General features: G+C 42.0%; 1 protein-coding gene across 2 annotated transcripts in view; it reads left to right on the top strand.

The window, feature by feature from the left end:
- LUZP2 (leucine zipper protein 2) overlaps nt 1-21593 on the top strand; it is a 1124237-nt gene that overhangs the window by 1097521 nt on the left and 5123 nt on the right. For both annotated transcript variants that reach the window (XM_063944341.1, XM_063944342.1), the window contains exon 11: nt 10449-10526. In XM_063944341.1, coding sequence (XP_063800411.1) covers nt 10449-10526 — 78 coding nt within the window. The remainder of the gene's footprint in view (nt 1-10448; nt 10527-21593) is intronic.

The raw sequence follows: 21593 nt of genomic DNA, 5'->3' as shown, positions 1-21593 counted from the left end.
CACTTGTTACTACTTATGGACACTATAATATAATCTGTGTTTTAGACAATTTAAGCGCATTCTTTCAGTGTGTTATAGTTTATTGATTTTTAATATATCCAATATTGGTATACATGATTTATGTATGTGTAATGCTATTAAAATATTCTAGTTGGTTTTTATGAAAGCAAGTTCCATGTGTGTTAATTGAAGTAAAACAGACACACAATTAAATAGTGCTATCTATTTGCCTATCCATTTATCAAAATCTAGATAATCAGTGCACCAAGCGCAAAACACTAGTTTTATCTTTTTTCTTGTGTTTCCCTGAGGATATTGCCAATCCTTTAGTGTGTGCAGCTGGTGTACTGAATAAATTAACTACATATTTAATTATATTTGCGCCAGGAGCTGGGGTGTTAATCACTCCTAAATTTTGTTACTCTCCAGGACTGAAGTGAAAATGGCGCCGATGCGTGTCTCCTTATATGGAGTCCAAAAGCTGCGAGAATCCGACAGCGGGATGAAGATGTTTTGTCTCGTTCTGGTTTCTGAGTCAGGTGGGAAAATCCGAGCCGGGCTCGGATCCTGGCTCGGGTAGTGAAGTTCGGGGAAATTCGGTTCTCAGGGAACCGAACCCGCTCATCTCTAGTGGTATTACATTTTTCTGAGCTATGAAAACCTTTTGTTACTATATTGCATTAAAAATAGACCTATCCAATGTCTCCAATTTAAAGTACAATATAGTAAATAACAAACTTAAACTAACTTCATATGGCTGATGTTGTCTTTATTCTACAATGTAATCTGGTAAACATTTATCATTCTTGCATTATTCTTGTGCCCCTCCCCCCCCCCGACCCCCACCCCCGTACCCCTTTGGGCTAGACTGACCCTGTCTGGAAACCCTATTAATGAGTTTTACTAAAAGTTCTGCACTCAAGAGGTCTATTTGATCCATAGATTAAATGCACTGAACCTATGGGCCTTAATGAAGGAATAGAAATTAATGAGCTATTCACCTAAATTCTCATTCTGCTTATGACTATGTATGAGAATGGGGCATCTATTATGTTTGCTTAAGTAAGGAAGCACATTTTGCAGGGCGTCCAAGCTGGTCTCATCACGCATTTGTGGGCAGCTCTGCATGAAGTGCTTTTTTTGGAGCACATTTTGTATTTTCCATGAGGCACAACCAATATTGGTAAATTGGTCCTCTCCTAACATATGTGACCTTATGCATGATGATAAGTTGAGTGCTTCATTAATTTAAGTTCCAATTCACTAACGTTTTATTGAAATAGATTGAGAAGTAAGCATTTTGCACCTAAAGCATTAAAACGTTATATTTATTCCTATGACATAATCTCTGTATATCTTAGAGATACAACAGCTCCAACATGACAGCAGCATGTACTATAGAAAAACATTCAGAATAGAGATGAGCGGGTCCAGTTCTCTGAGAACCGGATCCACCTAAACATAAGGGACCCAAGGCAATACCAGAAACCGCTTGGATCTACCTACCTGCCCTGGATCACAAATTGAGGTCTCAGGATCCTGCCGTCGGATCTTGAGGTTTTTTTACCTTGGGCACCAATCTCATTAAATTCAATGGGCTAACCGCTGATTGGCTGAGACGGCTCTCAGCCATTCAGTGCATCCCTATAGACTTCAATGGGGCAAGACGGTGGCCCCCACTGCAGTAATGACACCACCGCACGCACTGCCGACACGACACTGTCATCTGCACTGCCAACATGCACACCACTGGCACCCCCGCACTGCCTGCACCACCTGCACTGACAAAACTGCCTGCACCCCTGCACTGAGGACACCACCAGAAAACTTGCACTGCTGACACAGCCAGCACTCCCACACAGAGGACATCATTAGCACCCCTGCACTGGCGACACGGCCGGCGCCTCCACACACAGGTCATAGCCGGCACCCCTGCACTGCAGACACAGCCGGCACCCACACACAGAGGACACCAGCAGCTGCCCCACACCGTCAACACAGCCAGCATATCCTCACAGAGGACACCACTGGCACCCCTGCACTGCCAACACAGCCAGCAACCCCGCACACAGGACACAGTGGGCAGTAACATATTGCATATCATACAGTTTACTATAAAGGTATCTTTAAAATCCTTTTCTGCTTGCTGCCACTGATACAGTACATGCGCCAGGCCAGGAGCGTAGCTATGCCTGACGGGGCCCTATAGCATAATTCCTTGCCATGGCATAGAACCGCCCCCGACCGCTGCTGCCACGCGTGTCTGTGTCCACCCCCCCTTCCCCTGGGAATTCCTTAAAAAAAAACCTTCCCCGCAGCACTCACCAGTGGGGCTGCACTGTCACCTCATTTGTTCTCCCGGCCGACCCGGCTCGATCTCTTGTCTACTCACAAACGCTGGGAGGAGGCGTGGTTGTGGTCCAGGGATGTTCCTGCAGACTCAGCCATGCCTCCTCCCAGCATTAGTTAGTACTCAGGAGAGGCGGAGCTGGTGGCCGGATGAGCAGGTGTGGCTGCCGCACACTTGCACAGGTCAAAGATGCCAGCACCGGGGCTCAGCAACTAGGTGCAGGGAAAGGCTCGGGCCCCAGAGACAACTCGGGCCCCATAGCAGTCACATCCCCTGCACCTATGGTAGCTACGCCCATGCGCCAGGCAACAGCTGCACATGTATGGTACAAGTGCCACTGCCAAACCTGGAAGCAGATCACTTATTTTTCCAGCTCTTCACAGGGATGGGCTCTTATCAGAGCCCCATTTCCTCCCCTCCCCCCATCTACCTACAAGAGAAAAATGTTAAATTCCAGATAAAATATTAATTTTCACTTAGCAAATTTAGGAAAAAATACATAAAAAATGCAGATTGTTTTAAATAGGTCCCTTTGTATTTTTAATAAAAACTTCTTTTTTTTTTACAAAATGGCCCTTAAGCTTCAGGACACCTATCTTTACCAGCAAAGTTGGACTGGAGCATGAAGGGCCCACCAGGGCCATGCAGTGGTAGGGGCCATGCTTAGAGGTGTGGCCAGCCTCCAAAGGGTGTATGGCCAGCCACCACAGAGGTTTGGCTAACCATTTTTATAATAATATTATATATATAGTGCTCTTTCTCTAATAGGACTCAAGGCGCATTAGAAAGTATCTGGTCTGGACTCCTTGATAATTTATATAGTAATTAATGCTAGTGCATGCATGATAATGTGCCAGATTAATGACAGCAATGTACTGAAGAAAATAAACTATGGTAACATATGTATAATATATAATTCAAGTGCACAGTCTAGAACCTAATCCCTAGAGGAGGAGGGCCCCCCAGGCAGTGGGGCCTATCCGTGGTTTCCCCTGTACCCCTGTGGGCCAGTCCGACCCTGTTTACCAGCCCTACTTACCATTTTAGTGACAAGTGTAAAAAATATTCCAACGTGCAGCCCTGATGCCTAGTGTATATCAGAACCCCAACATCTGTGATATACTCACTGGGGTCTATTCATATCGGCAATTTAAGAATAGCGCCGGGAATTAGCTCCCGACGCTATTCAATTCAGCTAAAGTTAAGTCGGCGAAAGCCCGTTCTCGCCGACTCAACAGGTAGTTTTGTCGGGAGAACGGGCATTCTCCGACTTAACTACCCGCGGCGATGCTGATTCCTGACAGAATCAGCCTTGCGCCGGCCGCGCGGCAGCACTTTTGTCGGTTTTCTTCTCTCACCCCCCGGGGATGAGAGAAGAATTCCCGACAATTGCGGGTAACTAGCAGCTGAATTGAATAGCGTCGGGAGCTAATTCCCGGCGCTATTCTTAAATTGCCGAATTGAATCGACCGCACTGTCTCCTAGGATTTCACTTGTTGATTAATATTTATTACTGTTTAATGTGCAGCTGTCACTTTCTACGCGGGATAATACAATAGTACAACTAATATGGATGATGGACAAGATGTACAAGTAATATGGATGATGGACAAGATGACTGACATGCCTGGATGTGATAATGGCTGGATTGCATAGACATGTATTATGATCATTCTATTTAGCTATCAGATAACACAGATGGAGAGAGACAAATATACATTCTGTGCTTATCTACTTTCTATCAGTTTCTACAAAATGAAATCCATCATTCACGTTTACTAGAAATGCTTATTATTGATACAAAAAACAAACATTCAGTAAGTGTCATATCATTCTGATTACTGACTACCACTGAAATCAGCGCCAGTTTTGTCTGAATCCATCGTGTATGAAAAATCATTGAATTATTTCATAGTTTATAAAACAGCTGGTGCTATAAATCTCAGGCCAGTAACACAATGTGGTTATTATTTCATGGGTGACATATTGTAAATGGCAAAACAGTTTGCATTACAAAGATTTATGTTTGGAGCATGGTAACATTCGGTGGGGAGTAAGAAACATTGATATCCAATCTATGTAAATACTAAATACTGTATACTTAAGCAGTATACAGTATATACTGTAAGCATCATTCTGCATAAGATATAGCCAGGACAACACTTATTGAATTGTTGACAGATATTACACCAATAACAGTGTTCGTATGTCGCAACTGAAATGGCATTTTGCTTTTGTTTATATCTTTTTATATGGGCATTTTGCACTTTAAAACACTTATAGTAATTTCTACTACTATTATGTATACCAATAAAAATACATCTCAATAATGTATATTTTTATGTGATGAAAATAACATTTTGGAATGTTTTCCTTTTAATTTTGTTGTCCTTCAAAACTTACCCTCATAATAGACACAAGGGGCTTATTTAGTGCTCGGTGCTATTGTCACCACCACTGTATCTTTGTACATAGCAAATACCACAGGAGGCATGTTGTGCAGTGTTGGACTGGGGCATGAAGGGCCCACCGGGGAATGCAGTGGTAGGGGCCCATGTTTAGGGGTGTGGTCAGTCTCTGGAGGGGGTGTGGCCAGCTGCTACCTTGGATTGCCTAACCATTAGTGAGTGCATGGGCTGGGCCACTTGACAAATATATAAATACTGCTAGTGCGTACATGATAATGTACCAAATAAATATTGGCAATGCACTGTAGAGAATACATCATAGTCCTGTGCAGTATAAGGTAACATATGTATAATGTATAATTCAAGAACACAGTCTGGAACCTTATCACTAGAGGAGGAGGAGGGCCCCCAGGCAGTGGGGCCCACCGGTGGTTTCCCCTGTACCTCAGTGGGCTAGTCCGACCCTGATGTTGTGTAAATAGATGCCTCCTGCTGTCTTCTGTGATCTGCATGAACATCAGCCATCTAAGTAACCCTAAGGGAATAGCCGCCATATCTCCACTGTTGAGGCAAGTAAATCTGTGTCGGAAGGTGGAGTCATTGGTCTCAGCACTCTCACAAATTGGAGGTGATTTGTGAAACGGTCCTCATCTCAACCCCCAAGCGGCTGTAGCCTATCAATCAGATGATATACTGGCAAGATTATTAAAAAGTGTAAATTGTAAAAGGTTTGCTTCACAAAAAATCCACTAGCTAATCACATACCGGCCCTCTCTGTCATCCGGCCACTAACTGGCATCTGAAGCATCACCCACTGGTTCTAACAAACCTTCATTCTGTACCTTCACACAACTCATTAGTCACACCCAGCTGTGTGTATGGGAAGTAGTTGGCATCCCTGCATTCGGGAACCTGGCAGACAGAATGCCTGGACCAGAATCCCGACAGCTGTCAGAATGCCGACGCCGTAATTCCAAATGTAAGTATGTCGGGAAGGGTTAGGTTTAGGCTGGCGGAGGACGGTTAGGTTTAGGCCACAAAAAAAATAAGGGTTAAGTTTATATTAGGAAGGGACCTGCAGATGCCACGGGTTCTATTCCCACTCTATGGGTGTTATGGACACTCACGAGTGGGAAAAGTCCCTGTTGGTCGGCATACCGACCATCAGTATTGTGAGGCTGCGGGATGTAGGGGGAAGTCATGTGACCGTCAGTCTAATATGTCATCTTTGCTCAATGTAAAATATAAAAAGTCTCTGATGCAGATGTACCGAGAAAACATAGTGTACACTTTGTATAACTGATTATACTTAATGTCAAACAGGCTGGCAAAAAATACTCCTCATAAGCCAGCTGGGGCTGAGTCCATTACATACCTCCCCTACTTTTTCTAGCTGCTGCGATTCAGTGACAACAGTAACCCATTTGGGATGGGCAGACATCACATCTGGACCGCCTGGGTCAAACAAGTGTGGGCTTACGTTTCCATCTGGCGGTGGAGGGTCTGGTCTCAGCAGTTCACAGTTTTTAAGACCCCCTCCAGTATCCCAGGCACTGGGTTTAAACAGCCTGATTGGTGATGGGTAACCCCTATCTTCAGAGGTGCTTCCCTCCCCACCCTTCTTTTTGGATGACACCACTTCCTTTATCTTTGGTGCATCAGAGTGGAGAGTGACCTGTATCAACAAGATCTGGTCTCTGGGGTCCTCACTCTCCCTCCCCAACACTATGTTCCCTGGGAACTTCACCTCCATCACCTCTGGTGCATCTGGACAGTAGCTTGCCTTCCCCGCCCTCATTTTGAGTGACGTTACTCCCTCTACTTCTGAGGTATCACAGGGTAGCACAATCTGCATCACCGGGCTTGCATCAGGGAACCTAGCAGGGATAATCAGTGGCTGGGGCTCTTCTTCTGCACTTAACCACTGGTCTGAATTTGGCTGCAGGGGAGCAGTGAGTATCTGTAATTCTTCTCCACGTGCTCTCCCTTCAAAAGCCTCTACCCCCTCCCTTGGGTCTGAAATGTCTTCTACACCCTCAATTGATAATTGCTGGGCCTCCCCTAGCATAGCAAACTGGACAGCTGGTTCAGGTGCCACTTGCAGACTAGACCTCACCTGCAGCGGTGAGTCCTTGGCCCTTATCAGCTCCTTGGTACCCTTGACACCAACATCTTCTTGGTACTGGCATTCATTCACCAGCTCCTCATCTTCCATCTATGAAAATGGATATCTTGAAAGTTGCACTTCTCCCTGGTATATTGCTGTATCAAGCAGATCATGACTCGGGGTCTTGTCCTCTGTGTGTGGGGCATTGAGCCCTCCCACCACAGGCACCTGAGCTGACTGGTTAGTCCTTTGTAAAGGAATGCTATAACTCAGCTGTTCCTCAGATATTCCTTGCATAGGATAGCACAAGGTAGCATTCACTGCACTTACCCGCACGGTATGGTCCAGACTCCATGCATGCCTTTCTGGGGGTAACTGCCTCCTGGAGTGATCCAACACACCTTGCTCCCTGGTCTGTTCATGCCACCACAGAGTGGATTTCATCAGCCAACTGCTCAAGCTCTCCCTCCTCTGACCCAGTCACTGGCTTGGCAAATCTTCTCCATGCGAAACTTCAGACACCAGGTTGCGTTGCTTGCCCATTTCCTGGGGCACATCCTGATAGGACAGTGGAGTCTGTAGAGTTTTGGACACTGTAGGACTGTTGTCTGGCAATCCCAGCACCTCCTTTATTACCCGCATCCGATCATCGGGTGTCGCGCCATCTCCCAGCGCTTCTAGACGGACCTGTAATGCCTCCGGTGTCCTTTCAAATGTTTCTCCAACCTTCCCCTCTCCAAAAGCTTTCAAATGGGGTTGTACTAACCATCAGGATCCCACCTCCGATCCTCCACTCTCCCTGCGGTTACTGGCATCGAATGTCACGGCTGAAGTTCTCAACCATTCCGTCACTTGTTCCTCATCGTCCGACTCCTCAGAGTCCTCTTCTTCATTATCAGGGTGTTCTTGAGCACATAGAACCAATTTCGCAATTAGGGATTCCTTTACCTCTGTTGCGGTCACCTTAATACCGCGCGCTCGACAGACCATATGCAGAAATCTCTTATTGAGGTTTTTGTATACCTCTGTTTCTGCCTCCATACTGCTGACTTTCCAAATGTACCAACAATTTTTCAGCAAGATACCTGGCTACTGTGTGCCAAACTGTTTACAAGGCTCTTAGGTGTACTCCACCGACACCTCTCGCAACCTTACCCAGGGTAAACCGGGACTGAGTGATCCCACTGCTGCCACCATTTGTGAAGATACGGATTCTCTGATCACTCAGGTAAACAGTTTAGTAAAGTGGCAAATGCCCTTTATTGTAAATATACACACACAGTACACAATAACATTAACAATTGCAAGCCAGGATGGTATCTTACTTACTAAGTCCCCAAAGTAGTTTAGGATTACAGATGCCTGCGATCTCCTGATGTTACACACTGGCCGTGGTTCTGTGTCCCCTGGTCTAGAATACCAGCTCACACAGCGTCCTGCACCACGGATTCTCACCACTGATGGCACCGCAATGCCTAGTCAATGTCTGCACTTCAGAGGTACATCCACTCTCTGACTTTCTGTGCAGATCTCTCCCTCAGTGCACGTCCAGTAGCCTTTTGAAACCAACGGATCACAAAAATGCTTCTAGGCCTCAGCACACTGGAATCACTATCTTACCAGTAGCTTTCAGAAGCCAAACACATCCTTCCTCTCAGGCCAGGAACTCCAGTGCACTCTCTCAATAGCGCCTTTTTTCTATTATCAAACCTCTGTCTTTCCTACCATGAGGCAACACCCCTGGCTCTGTATTGGGTGAGTTACATTAAGGGGCTGACTGCAGAACAGTTTCAGATCAGACCTACTTTCACATGTCCAGGCATGTCCCCTGGGCCACACTAGATGTTAACTAAATTAACCTTACTTAATTTGATTATGTGGCCTGGAATCCATTATGTGGGGAAGAATGAGGGGGGGTGTATGGGCTGACATCTGAGACTGGCCGTATCTCCAACAGCAAACACACACGTTATCTGAGCAGTCACATGGGGGAACATTGTTTTACAAACTATAACACAATAACCAATACATTCATATATATACATCGTCATATGCATTCTGTACAAAACATCAGGCTACAGATATTATTCTCTGATAAGCACAAACACATAACAAGAGGGATTATGTTTCACAATAATATGTGATGTCCAGTTTTACAGTTCTATTGGGAATCCAGGCAGTCTGCTGTATAGGTGATAACACAGTTATGTCCTGCCTCTTTACACTTGCACACTGAATCCAGAAACAGGTTGGCAAAAAGTACTCCTCATGAGCCAGCTGGGACTGAGTCTGTTACACTGAATGTATGAGAATTTTTGTTGTTGTTATTGTTGTTGATGATAATGCTTCCAGGCAGGGTTTAATAAGACAGTTCAGCACAGGAATTCTTCCAGCAAGAATCTTTTGTTTTTCATTTTATTTCTTGATTAGTTGTTGTTGTTAAAAATGTAGTCAAATTTACAGATTAGCTATAACTGCCATAAAACACTAGTTATCAGAATGTCCCAGACAGAGTAAATAGAAAAGGAACACTAAAACTTCAGCGAGTCGTTCTGGTGTAGACTAAATCAGGTTTAGGCCCTTACTTAAATCCTTTTGCTATGTCCTGACCTTGAATTTCTTCACTTCTGAGCTATTCATGGGAGCTACTGATTGTTACGTAAGGATACCAGACAGTATTTCGACTATAATAAAGGTCTTTGCTGGTTGTATGAATTTTTGGAGGACCCAATGCTTTTTGTCCCCATGATTTTGCAACCACAACACCAGACTGCAAGCAGCAGTAATGGCTACTATTTGTGGCAGGACAAGATGCCTTTAATAATAATAGATCACTCAGATTTTAGGAATCCATGCAACATTATGGAAGTGTGTCTTTTTTGGATCCATCAACAGTGGGTTTAGCTTAGAAGGCTTTAGCTACTTGTATCTACTTGTAGTAAATCCAGTGGTTGTGACCTCTATACCAACTTCAATTTATGACAGATCCTGTCATTTACAAAACTGATTGTTAGTAAATATTTGTATTTCTTTTTATTTTAACTAAAATAAAATAAAAATTAAATGTACTATTTTAGTACAGTAATTTCATATGCAGCCAGATATGGGGAATCTAGTGTTAGAGATCACCACCTTTAAGTAGGGCAGGAATTGACATGTTATTAAAATTTTATGAACTGGACACTGAATAATGTCAACCTTTAAATTCAATTAAGCTCTGCATATAATTACTTTCTCTGTGAACCTATTTATTATAGTATATTATTCACTGTGTAATTGTTTGTGACAACTGGCATCTGTTCATATTCATCCTTTTCAGGTGAACTTTGAGGCAGACGAACTATTAGCCTTACACATCAGGAGCCATTCTCCACTGTGATTTATAACAGTAGGAAAGTTTGCTTTATTTCATCTGCAGTCTATAGACCCAATTCTAATTCCATCACTGTTTTGCTATATGGTGTGAGGTCAATTCATTCACTGATACAGTACCTCTTGCTGTTTTTATTAGTCCTTTCCACCTGATGTTATTTATGCTATCGCCTCTGTTTTCATATTTCTTTTCTTTTCTTTTTTTTTCTAGGATGGTAAGATCTGCAGATTGCATCACAGCAACTCAACTCTGTTAAACAGGAGTGCTGAATTAGAACCAAGTTTTAAGGTACAAACCAACAATATAAGTGTTTCTTTAGCTTGTTAAAAAGTCTGATCAACACCTCCCTAATTACTAACAATGAAATAGTAAAAAGACAATTTTTGTGACTAAAAAATATTTTTCCAATTTGCACATTTTAAGTTCGTACTTTTCTTTTGAATAATTCTGTGCAGTTTGTCTGTTTTTCCCCGGTTTTGAAGTTGGCAGGTCCAGAGCAACTGGTAGCCAATCAGATCATCTTATTATATATGATCTTGCTCATGTGACTCTGTAAGTTATGACATGGTTACATGTTACTTGGACTGATACCATAACTGAGGATGGCCATCAACAGGTCTCCCATCGATGGTAGGAAACCATAGATGGTTTATAATATCACAACTTCAGTGGTGGCAGATGGAGGAGGGACTCGGTGGGCCAATCAGAGAGGGGGATGGGATTTGCTGTCACTTCAGGGGCAGAGCTCAGGTCTGTGACCCCAGTGCTGAGGGGGAGAAATATACATTTTCTCTGCCATTGATAGTGGAGAACCATTGGATCTCCACCATCTATTGCAAATCCATTGACCATTGATGACAAACCATCTTCACCCATGAAATGAGGAGGGAAATTAAGTTAAACAGAAAGCCACATGAGTCCAAGAGTGAAAAATGTGTCATGTCCCTATGGTCATTCCCTATAGCTTCAATTTCCCCAGATCAGATAAGTGAAATAAATATATTGCAAGCCCACATGCACTATTAGGAGCTGACGCAGTGGATCACGGTTTTGGCGGGACAAGGTCATTGATAGCTGACCAGAACACTGCATCACGCCAGCCGCAATGGCTGATGGTCCCAATGGCTGCTAGGTGACTGGAACTCTCTGTTGACCCTGGCTGTTACTAAGCAGTCGGGAATCATACTTTGTATCTACAGCTACAGTACTCAGCTGCAGTGTAATTAATTGTAAGGGGCCTGTCTCCATATGTGCAGCTAGTCAGCTGCAGTGTAATGAATTGTAAGGGGACAGTCTCTTTTTTGGGGGTTCTGATTGGCTCCCGCAATAGCTAAAGAACAACAAGGGCTTTGGTGTATTGTTAGTTATAGCTTCTGCCTCTCAGAAGCCACCTTCCCTGCTGTAAGTTCTCAGGTTGATACTCTGTCAGTTCCTGCCAGACTTCTGCCCAGCTACTTGTTCCTTGTTATTCGGAATATCTGCTTATTCTCAGACCTTGCCTTGACCTGCGCTTTTCTTGCTTGTCTTAGTAAGTACTGCTTAGTTATTTTCCTGTCTCCTGACTTAGCTATCAGTTTTTGCTTTGTCTGTTTGTTTGCATCAGTCTAGTTTATTTTCCTGCTTTCCACTTCATACCAACAAGTTCCACAGCGACTCCTTGTACCTGTATTAAGTCCTGGCGGCATCCTAGTACCAGTTGAGCTTACTGTATTTCACCTAGGAAAAGCAGTTATTATAGATGACTTCCGTTGTGCTCATGACATTCTCATATCAATATTGCATTTTATTATGCAGTACCCACACAAATTATACATTGTGAACAAAAAAAAAATGTGATTTTCTTTATTTTTCAAACATCACAGAGAATTACATTGTGATTATTGTTTCACAATTAATCGACATTTCCAAAATAGCAAAAAAGCCAAAGCCTAGGTGTAGGCTTTCATAACAAAATCTGCACTTGATTATGAAAATTTATTTTTTTATCTTAATTTATTTTCCTTGTGTCTATTTAAATGCTTAAATTGTTTAGGATTAAAATAATACACCAACAAAGCCTACTATTTCTTAAATTAGTAATTCTACCATATTAAATAATGTAAACTTTTTTTCTGATACAACATTTGGTTATTAAATCCCCCATCTGTCCAAAAAATGTAGGTTTTAGTAATTGTCTCACAGCACATGCATGATGATGTCCCTTGCCAGAGACAACTTCTGCTGCTACCTTTGACTTCCCATTGGTGAACAGTACCAATGGAAGAGTAATTTATTTTTGTAAATGGGGCCCTTTAACTGCAGATGATGAGTTTTAAGATATATGTGGCCAAGAAGTCCCAATTATCTGCAGTGAAGAGCAGGGGCATTTTATGAGGGGAGGGGGGCACCTTATGATGAATACTCTCCCCCCCCCCTATGAGAAATACCCTGTGCCAATGCATGTGCACGTTAAACACTGCACCCGTGCCAGACCATGCTGCATATGTTCATACAACTGGAAAAATGGTGCCGGAGCACCCCATTATAAAAACACTATTGGTAAAGCGGCAATTTACTGACTGTGCAATTTTGTTACTAATATGTGAAGAAAAATTAAGACCACTGATGCTTGTGTCTGTCGAATATAGGCAAGTACTATGGTATGGTGATTCAGGTGCTTGAAACTCTGACTCTAGACCATAAATACTAAATATGGGCTTTATAGCAATTAAACATCAACATTTTTACAACTGAAAAAGTTTCTCTTCTCTCATATTTTCTCTTTCTCTTATTATCTCTCTCTCTCTCTCTCTCTCTCTCTCTCTCAATCTCTCTCTTTTAGAAACTATATAACAGTGTTGCCCCAAAATAAAAATAATATAGGATATTCTTATATTAAGGTATTTATAAAATACACTTTGCAGATAAACCAATATTGCAAGTTCTCCAGGGATAGAGTGTAAATGTCCATCAGCTTGAGAAAGTCCAGAATTATCATGAAACTCATAGCCGGCCCTAGCCAATTTGATGCCCTAGGCAAAATTTTGTCTGGTACCCACTAGCACCGCCACTAGTTCTGCATCTGACCCAGCAACACTCGGGCAGTGAGTCCCACTGGGTGGATAGCCTGTTGGCCAGTTCAACCCTGCATAATGCCACACAGTAATACCCATAATACAAATAATTCCACACAGTAATGCAGCTTACACATATGCCCCACATTAGTAATGCCCATAATACACGTAATGTCACACAGTAATGCACCTTACACATATGCCCAACATTAGTAATGGCCATAATACACGTAATGTCACACAGTAATGCACCTTACACATATGCCCCACATTAGTAATGCCCATAATACACATAGGCCCTCATTCCGAGTTGTTCGCTCGTTGCCGAATTTCGCTATATTGCGATTAGTCGCTTACTGCGCATGCGCAATGTTCGCAGAGCGCATGCGCTTAGTTATTTTACTCAAAAGTTAGGTATTTTACTCACGGTATTACGAGGATTTTACTTCGTTCTGGTGATCGGAGTGTGATTGACAGGAAGTGGGTGTTTCTGGGCGGAAACTGGCCGTTTTAAGGGTGTGTGTGAAAAACGCTGCCGTTTCTGGGAAAAACGCGGGAGTGGCTGGAGAAACGGGGGAGTGTCTGGGCGAAAGCTGGGTGTGTTTGTGATGTCAAACCAGGAACGAAACTGACTGAACTGATCGCAGTGGCAGAGTAAGTGTCGAGCTACTCAGAAACTGCTAAGAAATTTCTATTCGTAATTTTGCGAATCTTTCGTTCGCAATTCTGCAATGCTAAGATACACTCCCAGAGGGCGGCGGCTTAGCGTGTGCAATGCTGCTAAAAGCAGCTAGCGAGCGAACAACTCGGAGTGAGGGCCATAATTCCACACAATAATGCACCTGACACACATTCTCCACATTTGTAATGCTAGTAGCTTTTTTTTTTATAAAACTTATAACTGCGTTTTGGGAGAAGGGTGTGGCACGATGGGTGGGTGCATGCTTGCGCTTGCACCCGTTAAAGGGGCACCCATACAAGGGGTGTGACCTCACAGGGTATACCATCCTTTGCAAGCCTCACCCTTTATTTTCACTTGCTCATTGGAAACAGATAGTAGCAATGTCCAGATTCTGCCACACTTGCTGGTTATACAAAAAGACCAGTATCAAACATGTAGCAACTGTCCATTCTCTTCACTATTCAGTGTGTTTGCTGGTGTCTGTTACTACTGGCAACTGCATGCCCTTTATTTTATACTGTGGGAGCGTTATGCTCTGCCCTCCAGTCTGACATGTCCGAAAGTCACACTGCACTGACGTTTCATATAGAAATAGCACAATGCAACTTACTGACCACGTTACAGTAGTGGATGGCAGGGGAATTTTACGGCATGGACTGAATAGGAAATACAGTGTGGGGAGAACACTGCCCATATTATGTCCCTGCAGACACCTGGGGTTTGCACAGGGATAAGGGACACACACAGGATGGCAGGGTTCCCCTCCCCCATGTGCACAAGCAGTATAGGTGATGTCAGATTTTTGTGAAGCAGTCTTCCAAAATACACATGTGGTCTCACAAGTAGCCATCTAGTAATAACCTTATATAGTCAGTGAAAATGTCACATGTTCAGGAATTGCAGTTACCAGGCTTCTGCTGTCATCTCACAAGTCAGGGGCATTCAAGCATGTCGGAGGGAGTTTACTTAACTTTAAGGGACAGTGTGCATTCTATTTGACAAATGTAGACAGCAGTGTATACAAGTACTGATTGAATACATTTGGAAAGTAAAAGTTAGTTTGCAGACTGTCCCTCCCAGCATGAGATACTGCAGGGACATGCTTGGATGCCCCTAGACATGCTTGGATGCCCCTAGACATGCTTGGATGCCCTAGGCAAATGCTTACCCTGCCTATAGCTAAGGCCGGCTATAATGAAAATCATTGAATATTTATACTACAGAGTGGACCTACCAATCCAGAGTGGAGGTTTTCAAGTTCTCTAGGCTGTATAGTGATGCTTGAGTCGGGGAAAGTAGAAATGGTCAGTAAATAAGGAGCATAGATAGTTTGTCGCAGTTGTGATCACTCTTCTTTATTTAGATGATTATTTACTGATTACTGGGAGCAAGGAAAAAGTAAATAGAGGGAGATTATTATTATTATTATTATTATTATTATTATTATGTTGCTTCTCTCTAACATTTATTTTCATTATAAATGTTTAATCTAAAAAGGGAATCTCTAAATCACATTTTATTTTATTGCACATTCTATGTTTCACTTTTATATATTTATTTTTCAATTGGGTTTGAAGTTACCCATCTGAGGCAGCACATTTTTATTACTACTCACTGAAGCGCTGCCTTTTATAACTATGTTATTCTGTGTTTTTATTTTTACTGTTTTACTGTCCTTTCCTTCAAACCCAATATAAGTAATACGTTCTATAAATAGCACAACTGATTTCTAAAGCATAACATTATATGATAAGATGTTCTATATCTTGTATTATAGCATTGATTTATTTGTTCCTTTAGGAAATATACTGTACCTGCATTCATACGGCACTTTGCAGTTAATGGCATTTCCAAATCTTAGCATTTATAGGGCTGGACAATCAACCGTAGTTAATTGGCCATCTGTGACCCCATTGTCTCCACACAATATGAAGACATCTTGAGAATACAGTATTGCATTCTTATTCTCTTGTTTGCTTAGATTGTTTATTTTTCAAACAATGCTATGTAAAACAACTCATATTTGTGGGTGGGCTCATAATCACATTGATATGTTATATTCTTAGGTCTTATAATTGGGCGATAACCATAACAGCTTGCAACACAACAAATATGCCGAAAGCCAAAGTGGTGGATTTTAAAGAGGCATCAATCACATGAAATTATGGATGGACAAACCTATGCTTGCAACTACGAAAATAAGAGAAACTGAATGATTTGTATAAGAAATAAGTGCTGTAAACCTCTAGGATGGGTTGCTTGCATAGGTGCAGAACACTGGGCTTTGCCAGTCTATGGTATTGTGAAGGTGTGTCTTTGTTGTACTTTATTTAAAGGTTTGGGCTGTCCGCCAAGGGATGCCTCTGGACTTGTGATACTCTATTATTGATAACCTTACACAAGTATTATCAGCCTGTCCTTTTGTGTATAATCATTAGGTCATTTTAGTGCCATGAAAAGGTTGGTGTGGTGTTAGGGTTTTTCTGCCATAGACAAAGTCCGGAAGAAGGTTAATGCAGCAGTAGCAAATTTGATCTGGCCAATGTTGGTGGTGTGTTCTTCATTTAAGTCTCAAATTTAATTTTAATTATTTTTATCAGACAGATGGGGTTCATTTGACTGAGGTGGAGCTGTTATTGTTTGAGGACCTGTTTCGGGTCATTGCTTTGAATATTTAGCCTAGCATGCTGGTAGTGTATTGGTTCTGTGGTTAGAGTCTTGATGTGGCAGGAAAGAATGACAGGTCACCAGTCCAGGTGCAATTATTTGATAAGGGTGCCCTCCATTAATTGACTGGTCAATTGTCTGTACCAACCTAATGGGGAATGATCAACACCCATATGAGTGGGTAGTCAAGTTACAAGATCGAATGTATACTTTTGTTGTGTTGCATTTTTGTTTGTGCACCTTGGGAGGTGTCCAGCTGCAATGCATGTTGTTGGTTGTTATTGTAGATTGTGCTGATTTTGGACATCCTAACTAAATTAATAAATAGAAAGAAAATCACCAGAAAACAATTGCGCACATACACTTGTAATGCAGCCCAGGTGACTCAAATGGCTCACCAAAAACCATTCAGCTTGTAGAATACGAAAAGAGAGAAACCCAGTGGCGCAAAAAGTGAATTACAAACAACGATAAAACAAACGTCTTTCCTGTATAAAATCCTCAATGAATTTCAGTCATCCAGCCTTTGTAGTTTTCTATTCTTGAGATCCACTCTGGTAGGGATTATACCTCGGACAGAAAAGTAATATCCTTAGTGCAACACTGTTTTTACATAAAAAGATGGCACTCCTTACAAACGTATACTGTTGCACCTACATTTAATCAATATTATAAATACTCATCATCCTCCACAATTGAATGGTACTCCTTTACACTTCCTTCATCCAATATGTAACTCAAAAAGCAAAGGGAGAAAGGGATATAGTGTAACACCGTTTTTTTTAAAAACAATCTGATTTATTCAAGGTTACACAAGCACACAAGCCACACAAGCATATAACAAACTCCCTAAGGATTTTAAGTGATCTGCAATCATGACACACATCATCCATAAGGTTTATAAAACCTATGAACATTTTTATCAAAATCTACTTTTTAAAAAATGATAACTAAAACTTTTTTATTATTATCTTGTTAGTAAAGTTACATCTGTGCAGACTATATAAAAAACAACATACGTTTGTTTTGCGCTATAGATTACTGGTCATAGACGATCATTTGAGGTCCCCCTCAAAACACTAATGTACTCCAATTCCACAAACTGACCGCACGGACAATACGTCTCAAAATTAAAAACTATAGAAATCTATGTGAACTTAAAATGTTAACAATTATTTTAATAAAAATTCAGCTGTCCATTTTCTTGTGTAAACTTAGTTATATCAGCATCCAATTAAAGGATCCATAAGATCTTGACAGCTCAAAGAATAATTGGTGGAAACTACTCTGTAATCACAGATGCATTTTGCTGCTATGACAACAACTTCTTCAGAGGGTTGAATGCTCGAAAGTTGAGGTGAAGCATCACAAATCTATATATATATATATATATATATATATATATATATATATATACTGTACCAGCACTCACATTTAGAGATGAAAATGTATTATTTACTCTTCATAAATATTCCATTGCATATAGACTGACAGCTGCATCCCGACAGCTGTTTCAACCAGCACAGAGTGGTTTTATCTATCTATCTATCTATCTATCTATCTAGTTACAGTGTGTACTCTGGTGTATCAGGTTGATTATACAGTAAAAAGTTATAAAAGTGATAGAATGAATTGTGTACCTGGGATGTGTGATGTTAAGGGTGCAACTGAGTGTTGTTAGTGTATATATTCTACAAAAATAGTTAGTTTTCCCAAGTGGAAAGCAATTGGTAATGATAATATTTTTGATTCCGATGTTACATGTAGCAAAATTAAAATGGATGTATGAATTATAGGTGGATTATATATAAGTGAACTGAGTGATCAAAATGAAAGTGAAGAAAACACATAACTTTGTAGTTGCTGAATGCAATGTGATAAGAAAAAAAACAAAATATGTGTAATAAGATATAATAAATCTCCATGGAGGAACAGATATTTATTTTGATACATCATTCACTCAAGGTCTGGACTGGGGTCTTTAGAGTGTGGTCCTGCAAAGTGATATACAAACAATATGGCAACTTCAGAAATGCTGTGTAGTGATTAGAACGTATACACTAGATGTCTAAGCCATTGCCATTTTAAGCTTTAACCTACTGTATGACCATTTCTGCCGAAGATCATTTTACAACAAAAACATCAGTTGGTTATTAAAAATGGGGTCTCGAATGAGAGTGTCATTATGGAAAATATGCCAGCAAAGGAAGTAACCAGTTCAGAATGTTTTGATTGTGGAAATGTGGTTTATTTGTGGGCCCCATGTCCCCTGTTACAGGGGATTGGGATAGATATCCCGTCAGATGGGATGCTGATGGTCAGAATACCGACTGCAGCATCCTTTTGATCAAAATCCCAACAGGGGAAGTTAAGTATTCTTATCTTCCCCCAATGGCCCCCTAACTCTAACCCACCCTTTTTGCAAATTAAACCTAACCCTCCCCCTGCCGTTTAACCCTAACCTCCCCGGGCCACAGCCTGAACCTATCCCTCCCCTTGCAACATATACTGCCCCTCCCCTCCACAGCTAACCACTCTCCGGCGGCCCAGCAGTGTAGCGATCAGGCTCCCAGGTGCCTGTAACAGGATTGTGATCCCATTCAGGATTTCTGCGCCGGCATTCTGTTATGTGTCTGGATTCCAGCATCAGTACTTTGACCGCCAGGATCCCAACCACCGAGATCCTAACCAGATCCTGTTACAGGAACCCACAGAGTGCATTATGTCCCATGTTCCAGTTTTCCATGCCTTTTGCACTGTCAGGTCTGTGTAAATGTCTGTTCCCAGAGGGGGCCTAGGGGGTCAGTGGTGGTATGATAGAGGAAATAAGGAGGCCATAGTAAGTTCCTGCGCATGTGCGCAGTGATGTTTATTAAATACACACAGCAATATAATTATTACTGGATTAGGAATAACAATACAGAAGTTTCACAGCGTGGAAGCTGACACTGGTTTTAAGTACAGTCACAAAGAATGAGCTGACCTGCAAACCAGTGGTAATTATAGAACAGTAATGACCGGCATGAGAGCTGATGACAAATAAATGATGGTCGGCCTGGGAGCCGATGTGAAGCAGAGTCTCTAGCCTGAGGATAAAGAATGACCCTAAGGATCAGCCTGGAAACCGATGAGAGATTGTGATGGAACAAGACAGGCAATAAGTAACTTCTGGTATTCAGTCTGGAAACTGTTAGCAACTTGCAAATAACGATGGTCGGCCTGTGAGCCGATGGCAACTGAGATCAGTACTCTGGAGGTAAGTAATACAAATGGTATAATAATAGTCACAGGAAATGAACTGGTCTGGGAACCAATGTAATTATCAAACTGCGATAATCGGCCTGGAAGCCGATGGAGAACATCAATGGCTGGCTTGGAAGCCAATAGTAACAGGATCAATAGGCAGTAGGTAGGTAATGAAACTGCTGGTTGTAAATACAGACAATAAGTAACTGGTAATCAGTCTGGAAACCGACAGCAATAGATTCACACAGTCAGAAAATATGCACAAAGTCCACAGAGCCAAGCAAGGTTATAGCAGGAGACAGTTGGTAATATACAAGTTGGTTGTTTAAGTGCTGGATGCAATAGCACAGTGCTGAATGCAGATTAACAACACATAGGTGAGAATAATGAGGCAGCACCTGGAGAAAGTCTCTTATTGCATGTAGAAGTGGAAGCTGACTGTGGAAGGAGTTGTAGCAGAGCTGGATGGCTGGAGCCTGTAGTTCCACGGAGACACTGAAGCTAGGAAGTCACTGGAGACTGCTGGTGACTGGATCTGAATGCACATGGGACTGCACCAAACTGGATGGCTGATGCCTGTAGTTCCACAGAGCTAATGCACATGGGAATCACTGAAGACAGGAGACTGGAGTCAGGAGACACTTGTTCACAGGATGTGATGGGTTGCTAAAGGCAATGATACTGAGCAGGAACTCTGAGTATATACCCCCTGGTCAGCAGTGATTGGAGAATCAAGTCATGTGAGCGCTCCAATGCTCAGGAGTGGATAACACCAAGTCAGCTGACTGCAGGTGTCATGGCGGTGCCCGTACTCTAGATATGGTTGGAATACATTGGGGTACATGCTGTATGGCAAGCGGGGAGAGTCTCTGCACATTGCAGGCAATCATGGAACATGCTGCCAGGCTGGGGATGTGTCCTCCGGAGGCCAGTACATCAGAGCACTGGTAAGTGACGTGATGCAAAATGCAAATTCCTGACATGCACTATGGGTTCTGCAGCAGAAAAGTGCTGGTTGTTTCAGGTTAGGGCTCGGTACAAAGGTGGGTTTAACTTTAGTGGACTTTGGAAGTAAATTCACTCTGATGTCCAGCACAATGCTCCCTAGTTGGCAATTGAATATTTTTTTAAGATTTGGTTTTGTAGCATTCACTGAACTGCTCATTTAAATAACAGGACCCTTTTATTGATTAATTTTAAAGGACAGACTAATAGATGCAATAGTGCCCAGACTTCCAGATCCATTCATCTTGGGGCAAGACTTTCTTCTCTTTGACAAAATGCTTCATGAGCAAGTTATAGAAACATAGTAACATAGAATTTGATGACAAATAAGAACCTCTTAGCCCATCTTGGCTGCCATTTTTCATTTATATATTTGCAAATTTCAACCCTATTTATAAGGGTGTTTGTAAGGCTATTCTTGTATCTTTCCCAAGCATGTTTAAATTGCTCTATAGTCTTAGCCTCAACCACCTCTCATGGAAGACTATTCCACTTATCCACTACCCTTTCTGTGAAATTATTTTTCCTCAAGTATCTTCTGAACCTACCTTTCAGTGCATGTCCTCGTGTTCTATTACTTCTCTTCCATTTGAAGAATGTCTCCCTCTGTGCCTTGTTAAACTCCTTGATATAGTATAATAGAAGGATGACAGTCTGATTGAGCTTTCCTTAAAGGACACTGAGAAGAACAGCAGAGGAAGA

The sequence above is a fragment of the Pseudophryne corroboree genome, chromosome 11 (genome assembly GCF_028390025.1).
Source record: "Pseudophryne corroboree isolate aPseCor3 chromosome 11, aPseCor3.hap2, whole genome shotgun sequence".
NCBI classification, from domain to species: Eukaryota; Metazoa; Chordata; class Amphibia; order Anura; family Myobatrachidae; genus Pseudophryne; species Pseudophryne corroboree.
This window is presented reverse-complemented; position numbering and strand designations above follow the sequence as displayed.